Raw genomic sequence first — 10,000 nt, forward strand, 5'->3', positions numbered from 1 at the left:
AAAAGTTTTCTAACGGTTTTCTACTTCAAATGAAAACTAGACATCAAATGCCTAACATGTGCTCAATCAAATAAATGTCTAATTTATTTCCACTCATAATCTGAGCATGTTTCAAGGTATGACACTTACCCGTGATCTGCGGGGCAGTTGCGGTTACATTTGCAGATGTGCATCATTTTGATAAAGTCTTCTATAGCCTATGCCAAAGAGTAGACTTCCACTTCATTTACGGACAGAAATGAAACGAACGGTATTCTCTTCCGTAAGAGGATTAAACGGGAATGCGCTTCCCCCCTCTGTTATCGGGGCTGATCCGTACAACTGGGAAGGTGCCCTAGATCCGCCTTTGCCTGCAATAAATCATCTCTTCCCCAAAATAATACAAGTGACTTCTTTCACTTTTCAGAGTGTCCACGCTGACCCTCTCGCGTGCGCCTCCACTTTTTTTTACGATCGGTGCTGTCCTGGGCTCTCAAGGACAGGGAACGCTCCATAGAAGATCCCACCCCTCACTCTCTCCATCTGCCTCTCCCGCCGAACGGTCCCTATCTATCTATCTCTCTATCTCGTCTCTGTTTTTTCCCCTTATCTACAAAGCCTATCGGTCTCGCCTATCTCTCTACCTGCCCCGCTCACTTTTTACAAACTCGTTCGCCTATACCACCGATCAGCTTGTGTTTTTTTTCCTGAAGTCGGAGGAGATAAAAATCAGGACGTACTCATGTCTTATCTGCGCAGATCAGCTGAAGTACAGGAGTAGCGGGAGTAGGCTAGAACTTCATCTGCCGCCCTGAAAGAGAAGCATCCCACCGGCAGATCACACCCCCTCCCTCCCAACGCTTAAAGGAGCAGCGAGCGCTCAAACCTCGGAGCCAGATTGAAGATAAGGGGCGGATTTATAAAGATAGACCTGTCCATGGTACCTTACAGGTTATGATACAGAATGCAGTTGTTTTTTGACTGTCCCGTTGAAATGTATCATATTGCTTAATATTTGGGATTTTCCTTAAAATGAAGACTGTAGGCCGCGATGGAGATTGATTTAAAATTATGAAAATAATATTTGGATATTATGCCTTAAATGAGATAACGAGGAAGTCCCCCCCCCCCCCACACACACACACTAGGCTAATTAGTAGCACCTTATATGGAAGTTTCCAGGAATAGTATGGGTTTCAAACTAGGTCATCACTTTTCGGCTTAGTGCTACAGGGCTCTTGGAAAGTGCTATTTTGAGGAACAAATGACAGGCATATAGTGGCAATTGGTCTCAGGGGATTTGGAGGTGTTGTGCATTTGTTTTGATAAGGGATCTTTAAAATAATAGTTTTTTTTCGATAGATATGTTTAAGATAACAAAATAGCCTATTCCTGCAAGAACATTTATCATTTCAAGAAGTTGTGGGGCGCGCTATTATCCTCCTCAATTCCAGGTATCTTACGCGAGTTCAGTATGGGCTTCAATATAACTACATTTCCCAGAATGCTCAGCGTGTAAAATGACGTTGGTTTATGCGCCACTCTAGTGGATTTTCGAGGAAAAATGGCGGACGGTATGAATGTTGGAGTGAATTTAGAAGCTTTTTCACAAGCAATCAATGCCATTCAAGCACTTCGGTCAAGTGTAACGAGAGTTTTCGACTCGCTGAAGGATGGAATGAAAAACAAGGAGACGTTGGAAGGACGAGAAAAGATATTTATCACCGAATTTCAAGATAATTTGCAATCAGTCAATCGTGACTTGAAGTAAGTGACGCCAAGTAGCCAACGTTATCTGATGGTAGCTATTATTATGAAGGACAATGTTATTAGGACTGTGTGCCCATGTTTAGTGAATTGTTGTCGGCTCCACCACTCCGACCAAATCCTACTTGGAACCTAACAAATGCTAGTCTTATACAGTCTTTCTCCATTGTAGGCTACATTAGGCTACTCAGTTTTCAGATAACACAATTTTCTGGCAACCCCGAGATAGAGAAGTAAAGAGGATGGTTAAATTAGAATTTTAATGTCCGAATACATGGTGTAGCCTACTTTCAAGCAATTTAAAGATGATCCGAGTAGTTTGATTTTGACAGCTCAGTGTGTGTGTGTGTGTGTGTGTGTGTGTGTGTGTGTGTGTGACGTGTGTATGTGACAAGCTACCAAGTGGCAGAAGTCGCGTAATGTGCATTCTCCACTAACGTTATCGTACTTTTGTCATTGATCGCAAAATGCTGTCCGTATTCAATGTTTTCTTTCGACTGCAGCTAGGCAGCACCTTCAGTCAAAGTGTGTAGAAACAGATACATGTGTCATTGTGCTAGAATAACTTCTATATTGCTTGTGTATTGCTAACTTCTATCTTCATATGCTGTCGGAGTTATAGTACCACTGCACACCGCCGTCTTTGTAAGATGGAGAGTAAAGCTTGTGCAGAATTCTAAGAGAGATCCTGAGAGACCCAGCTTTGCCCAACAAGAGTTGTTTGCAGCAAGAGGCTTCTCGGGAGACTTGACTAACCAAAGATGTGTCCTGCTTTTGCAGTGAGTTGGAGCGTCTCAGCAATCTGGTTGGCCGGCCATCAGAGAGCCATCCCTTACACAACAGTGGACTGCTCAGCTTGGACCCAGTACAGGACAAAACTCCGCTCTACAGCCAGCTCCTTCAGGCCTACAAATGGTCCAACAAGGTCAGTCAAGTATAAAGTACTGGTGTAACGAGAGGTAAACATATTCCGTTCAGTGCCCAAGATGTACCATCATTCCGTACAATTGACACCTGTGATGGAATTAAGCAATAAGCCACTCGAGTCCGTAGTTCATGGTGATTTTAGATTTTAGATTTTAGCTAAGGGGGTTAAACGGAGGATTGTACGGAATGCGGTAACCACTCGTTACTTGAGATTGAGATAAGCAGCATATTTTGTCATTGATATGTTTAACATGATAAGACGAAGATAATGGCTCATATAGACACACTCATCAATAACGCTCAGCTGATGTGCGCAACAGTTAGATCTTCGTTATCGTCAAGTGAAGAAGACAACAGTGAGCCATTGGCCTTGCATGGAGCAGTAAAATGCACCCTAATGTGGCTCAAATAACTACAGTGGCATTTTCAAGCCACTTAGGGGTATTCACAAAGCATTTTTTTGTATTTGTCACACCAATAGTTACTTACTGAAAGTGTATAACTGTGACTGACATCAAGTCTTGTTCACAAACGTCCTTGCAATGGCCTCTGTGATTGGTTCATGAGTGACAGGTCTGGTGAGTAGGCACATGTCTGCCACAAAAAATAACACACACACACACAGACCCACACAAATGATGAAACATGCTGTCCGAAGACAGAGTATCTTCACATAAACCCAGTATTGTAGATGGAGCGAATTTATTTTATACTATATACTATTATAAAGTATTCCATTCACTTCCTAAAATGCATGGGGGCTTTTGGTTGGCCAGTTGTGCCCTTCACACTAAGCCTACACGTTCTATAATTTCTTTGTGATTCTTTGAGTTTTTTTTTTTTTTTTTTAATAATAATAAGTCTGGATCAGCATTCAAACATTGTTATGTGTAATGATTAAAACTGTTGCGTCATGTTTGTTTTGGAGTTGGTCTGATTGAGTTATTAGGCCTCTCAGCCTCCTCTTAGTTCTCGCAGACCTATGACTGAGGTGTTGATGAACTTTTACACTTGTGTCGCTGAGGGACTTTTGCGCCAAGTCAAAGAAATGAGCAGACCCAAAAATTAGAACTGACTGAAAAAAAATAAAAAAAATGAATTGTAAACAAACAACAACAACAACAATCAACAAACAGTTAGAGCTGCCAGACAGCTACAGCAGTAGCACTGAAGCTGCCTGGTTGCTTTAGCTGCTGACTGCAGCAACTTGAGCTCGGTGACTATGAGAAACCGAGATCTACGTAAAAAGTCGCCAGATTTCTCTTTTAAGATGCTTGGTACAGTAAGTACAGGCCTTGGTGGGTATAGTTAAGACTGAGCAAACATAGGCTGCAAGAAAACAAACACCAGTGTCCCCTAACAGTGTTATGCTGCTCTGATCTACACCGTTTGTTTATGTTTCTGTATTTATTTGCTTATCTGCCAACTCTTCATTGTCAGAAAATATGAACATAAACTGGCAACACCACAGCAAATGATCATCTACTATACTTTTTTTTTTTTACAAAACAAACCCACTGACAGTACTTTTTTACGTTTTGAACTTTTAGAAATGACCTAGAAATAACAGAGCGTGAACAAACAGCAGGTTTGACACAGTGTCATAAACACCAGTGTTGTGTGTGCTTTGAAGTTAGCATGCAAACCTGCAAGCCAATGGAAGAGTGAATGGCTGTGTTCAACATAAAGCCTGCTGAACTCCCCATAGCACCTGTAAAGTAAAATGCAGTCAGCCATCAGTACAGAGGATCCACAGGGCACTTCATAATGGCACAGCAGGATCCACTGGATCACCATCACAATGGCCCCTCGCTGTCAGAGAATAGCATATGAGGATCCACTGGATCCCCTCCATAATGGTTCCTCATTGTTAGAGAATAGCACATCAGGACTCACTGAATCACCTTCATAATGGCCCCTCGCTGTAAGGGAATAACATGTGGATCCACCGGATCACCTTCATAATGGCTCCTCGCTGTAAGGGAATGACGTATGTGGATCCACTGGATCACCTTCATAATGGCCCCTCGCTGTATGGGAATAACATATGTGGATCCACTGGATCACCTTCATAATGGCCCCTCACTGTAAGGGAATAACGTATGTGGATCCACTGGATCACCATAATGGCTCCTCACTGTATGGGAATAACGTATGTGGATCCACTGGATCACCTTCATAATGGCCCCTCGCTGTAAGGGAATAACATATGTGGATCCACTGGATCACCTTCATAATGGCCCCTCGCTGTAAGGGAATAACATATGTGGATCCACTGGATCACCTTCATAATGGCCCCTCACTGTAAGGGAATAACGTATGTGGATCCACTGGATCACCTTCATAATGGCCCCTCACTGTAAGGGAATAACGTATGTGGATCCACTGGATCACCTTCATAATGGCCCCTCACTGTATGGGAATAACGTATGTGGATCCACTGGATCACCTTCATAATGGCCCCTCACTGTAAGGGAATAGCACTCTATTGTGTATTATCACAACAGACCAGCTACAGTATTTGTAACAGATAAGCAGATAAGCAAATAAGATGCTAGACTAAGACAAGAATGTGTTAGCTGTGAAGAGACAACCACATCAGTGTGTGTATTATGGCAAGTTCCCAACTGAGCAGTCACATGTAAGGAAATGGAATGCAGGACAGCCATGCATAAATAGCCTGGGCTGTGTGCACTCCTACTGTCCACTTCAGTGAGTGCCCAGGTAGCCAGCTTCCTGTTTCGCATAGCACTAATGTAATAGAGACATGCCAATAAACTCCAGAGAGGAACACGTGTCACATCATTCTCCTTCCCACAGGGGCCATGGCCCTGGTTTTCAGTTCCACCATGCTATAGTAGTAAGCAGATCGATAATATAAGGTCATGGACGTCAGAGTGCACACAGGAACCGGACGGCACCAAGGGTGTGCGTAAATAATCTACACAGCAACAGGACTGTACCAAGGGTGTGCTTAAATCCAGACTAATAATAGAAACCATGTTTGTGTATGGCTACCAGTGATATTTCTAGCTTTGAGATTTTCTTTTTGTGGTCATGGAATCTATTTCAAAGAAGCAAGGTTGTTTTCAAATGACATATTTTGCCCTGGCAATCAGTGCGTTTGTTTTCTGTGTGAGCTTACTAATTTGTGGTGAGTGTGTGTGTGTGTATGTGTTCATCTGTGTAAATTAAACTCACTCTGACGTGTTTGCAGTGGTGCTCATTAGTCCTAGATAGTATCAGTAGACACTAGGAAGTACATATAGTGCCAGAAGATACTAGGTAGGATACTAGGAAGTATCTAGTACTGGTAAGGATACCAGAATGTATCTACTACTAGTAAGGATCCTTGGAAGTATCTAGGACTAGTAAGGAAACTAGGAAGAATCTATTAGAGGCCCCCAACAGCCTACATCCTTCACCTGTAAACTGATATCTGTGTTCATTTGTACATGACATCTACTTGGGCCCTGCCAATAGGCCACATCCTTCAGCTGTAAGCTGATATGTGTGTTCATGCATGTATGAAATGTACCTGCTGTGTCCCTGGGTGGATGGGTTTATGAGACGGGCCCAGATAACTGCCCTGTCCTCCATTAACTGAGGATTACAGCAGCGCAACGGTCATCTCCTCCACTCACTCACCATTAGTCATCCTGCTGTTGTTGAACCTGGTAGCTTTTGTTGATGGCACACTGTGTGTGTGTGTGTGTGTGTGTGTGTGTCCGCTCGCATCTGTGCCCTGCTGTTGTTGAACCTGTTCTTAGCCTTTGCTTAAGGGATGTGTGTGTGTGTGTGTGTGTGTGTGTGTGTGTGTGTGTGTGTGTGTGTGTGTGTCCGCCTGCATCCGCGTCCTGCTGTTGTTGAACTACTTGTTAGCCTTTGCTGATGGTGTGCGTGTGTGTATGTGTGTGTGTGCCCGCACGTGTGTGTGTGTGTATGTGTGTGTGTGTGTGTGTCCGCGCGCATCCGCGTCCTGCTGTTGTTGAACTTGTTGTTAGCCTTTGCTGATGGTGTGTGTGTGTGTGTGTATGTATGTGTGTGTGTGTGCGTGCACGTGCGTGTGTGCGTGCGTGTGTGTGTGTCCTCAGACTCTCATTTGGCAGTAGCATCTCTGCTGCTGCTATGCAGAGCATTAGTCCGCAGCAGAAAGAGTAAATCCGGCCGGCCGGTCGACTGACCGGTCAGTCCAGTCGGTCCTGCGGCGAGAGCCTCCGCGCCGGCTTACGTCCCGCTCCCCCTTCCTGGAACGCCCCGGGATTTGGACGGCCCGGGAGGATTTCTTGCTGAACGATGGAAATTCAAGCAGCCTGCCTCTCTGCTGTGCTGCAACTCTGTGTAATCCCATCGCCGCTGTAATCAAATGTATTTTTTTTTTTTCTTCTTCTTTTTTTTGTTTGGTTTGTTATTTGGTGTGTGTGTGTGTGTGTGTGTGCGTTGGGTGGGGTGGGGTTGGCTCGCTGTTTTCGATCTTGGGATTGCAGGCCGATTGCAGACGTGTGTTTTTGTGGAGTGACCTGCTTCCGTCATACGGTGCGGTAGAGAAACACAAAAGAGCTGTACAGAACGTCCCTGTTATTGTTCACACACACACACACACACACACACACACACACACACACACACACACACATAGCGGAGCCGTGCGTCTCTGTTATTGTTCAGACCTGTCTTCCATACGGGGAACAATCAGCCGAGTGAAGTGACCTGAGTGCCGGAAAGCTCCTGTGTGCGCTTCCCTGTACCGGTCAGCGGTCAACACGCCTCGCCACTCACCGCTCTGTGTGTGTGTGTGTGTGTGTGTGTGTGTGTGTGTGTGTGTGCGTGTGTGTGTGTGTGTGTGTGTGTGTGTGTGTTCTTCCATATACCAGCCCCGGTCAGCAGTCAGACCCAACCACTCACCGCTCTTGCGCTGAACCCCAGCTGTGCTCCCATTTAAAAACTCCAAAATGGATTAGTGAGAGGGAGTGTGAGAGAGAGAGTGTGTGTGTGTGTGTGTGTGTGTGTGTGTGTGTGTGTGTGTGTGTGTGTGTGTGTGTGTGTGTGTGTGTGTGTGTGTGTGTGTGTGTGTGTGTGTGTGTGTGTGTGTGTGTGTGTGTGTGTGTGTGTGTGTGTGTGTGTGTGTGTGTGTGTGTGTGTGTGTGTGTGTGTGTGTGTGTGTGTGTGTGTGTGTGTGTGTGTGTGTGTGTGTGTGTGTGTGTGTGTGCGCGCGCGAGAGCAGGAGAGCATGAGTGACACAGAGTGTGTGTGTGTAAGGAAAAGAGTGTGAGTGTGGGTAGCAGGGAGAATTCATTTGTCTGTGTGTGTGTGTGTGTGTGTTTGTGTGTGTGTGTGTGAGATAGGGAGAGTGAGTGTGTGACTGGGAAAGTGAGTGACTGTGTGAGAGACAGGGAGAGTGTGTGTGTGTGTGTGTGTGTGTGTGGCCACTGATTGTTATTCCTGAGTAGCTGTATGGAGGAGGCCGGGTCATTATGGGGATCTGAGGCTCTCCGTCCCAGCCGGCTTTGATTCCACGCCCATCTGGACGCACGCTCAACCACAGGGACGCATCTCCACACAGGCAGTGTGTGTGTGTGTGTGTGTGTGTGTGGGGGGGGGGTTACCGTGAGGCCTCTTCTGTCTGGGGATCACAGATGGCATGCAGCTCCTCAGCAGCCACACACACACACACACACACACACACATAAACATACACACTTCTACACTCATTCATACACACACACACACACACACACACACACACACACACACACACACACACACACACACACACACACACACACACACACACACACACACACAAACACAAACTCCACTCTTTACCTGCAGTAGTGTAGTAATGGTAGTCTCTTCCCATCCTTGTATCTGTTTTGCCTCCTTTTCTTCTCCACAGCCAAACACACACACACACTCCTGCAGTCCCCCAATACACACACACACACACACACTCACTCACTCACTCACTCACTCACTCACTCACTCACTCACTCACTCACTCACTCACTCACTCACTCACTCATGCAGCCCTCCCTCCACATACACACTAACACACATTCACTGGCCCCTCCGTACACACTCATTCAGACCCCCATACACACTAACACACACACACACACACACACACACACACATTCTGCCCCCCACCGCATACACACTAATTTTGCCCCCTCCACATACAGTACACACACCCTTTCTCTACACTTCACCTGAAATGGATTGACAGTCTCTCCTCTTTCCCTCTTCAGTTTTTGTTAGTCCTGCCCCAATTCACACACACACACACACGCACGCACGCACACACACACACTCCCCATAAATCTATCCAAGTCAACTGCTTTGGCTCTTTTGATCATGGCCGACCCAGGCTGTCCCCTCTCTGAGTGCTCTTAGGACAGCGGAGAGGCTTTGAGTAGCAGAACACACACACACACACACACACATACACACACACACACACACACACACACACACACACACACACACACACACACACACACACACACACACACTCACACACACACACACACACACACACACACACACACACACACACACACACACACACACACACACACACACACACACACACACACACACACACACACACACACACACACACACACACACACACACACACACACACACACACACACACACACACACACACACACACACACACACACACCGCTGCCTGTTCTGATTGCACTCTTGCTTAAGTGTGTTTGCTTCATTCCCCCCTTTGAAGTCCTCCTCTGGGCAGCTGAGGCCGAGGGCTGATGGCTTACCTTCAGAGGACACCTTCACACGCGCTTACACACACACAGACACACACACACAGACACACACACCCCTGTCTTAACCCAGCTCATCAGACCAGAGGTTTTGGAGGCTTTGTGTCTATCCACCTTTACACACGTTTACACACGGCATCCTCCCAACTCACACACACACCACCCACCACCGTCTTCTTTTTACTCAGTCCACTAGAGCGTGTGTGTGTGTGTGTGTGTGTGTGTGTGTGTGTGTGTGTGTGTGTGTGTGTGTGTGTGTGTGTGTGTGTGTGTGTGTGTGTGTGTGTGTGTGTGTGTGTGTGTGTGTGTGTGTGTGTGTGTGTGTGTGTGTGTGTGTGTGTGTGTGTGTGTGTGTGTGTGTGTGTGTGTGTGTGTGTGTGTTGCGAGGTGCTGGCCTCTGGTGATAAACGTAAAGATTGAAAGAGAATGCTGCGCACTCTGTCTCCGGCTGCATAGAGCCGTGATGGGACCCCATGTGACTCCATAGTCCCTAGGCCTGCCTGTCTCCATAGTCCCTAGGCCTTCCTGTCTCC

At 46.2% G+C, this 10,000-nt stretch overlaps 1 protein-coding gene across 1 annotated transcript in view; it reads left to right on the forward strand.

Annotated features, from left to right (window-relative positions):
- The first annotated feature begins 1,539 nt into the window (after nt 1-1,539).
- The window catches only part of med27 (mediator complex subunit 27), an 87,112-nt gene continuing 78,651 nt past the window's right edge, over nt 1,540-10,000 (forward strand). Inside the window, exons 1-2 of the mRNA XM_062543529.1 lie at nt 1,540-1,746; nt 2,527-2,671. Of these exons, the coding sequence (XP_062399513.1) occupies nt 1,544-1,746; nt 2,527-2,671 (348 nt within the window). The 5' untranslated portion in view covers nt 1,540-1,543. The remainder of the gene's footprint in view (nt 1,747-2,526; nt 2,672-10,000) is intronic.

Source organism: Sardina pilchardus, chromosome 8 (assembly GCF_963854185.1).
Source record: "Sardina pilchardus chromosome 8, fSarPil1.1, whole genome shotgun sequence".
Lineage (NCBI taxonomy): Eukaryota > Metazoa > Chordata > Actinopteri > Clupeiformes > Clupeidae > Sardina > Sardina pilchardus.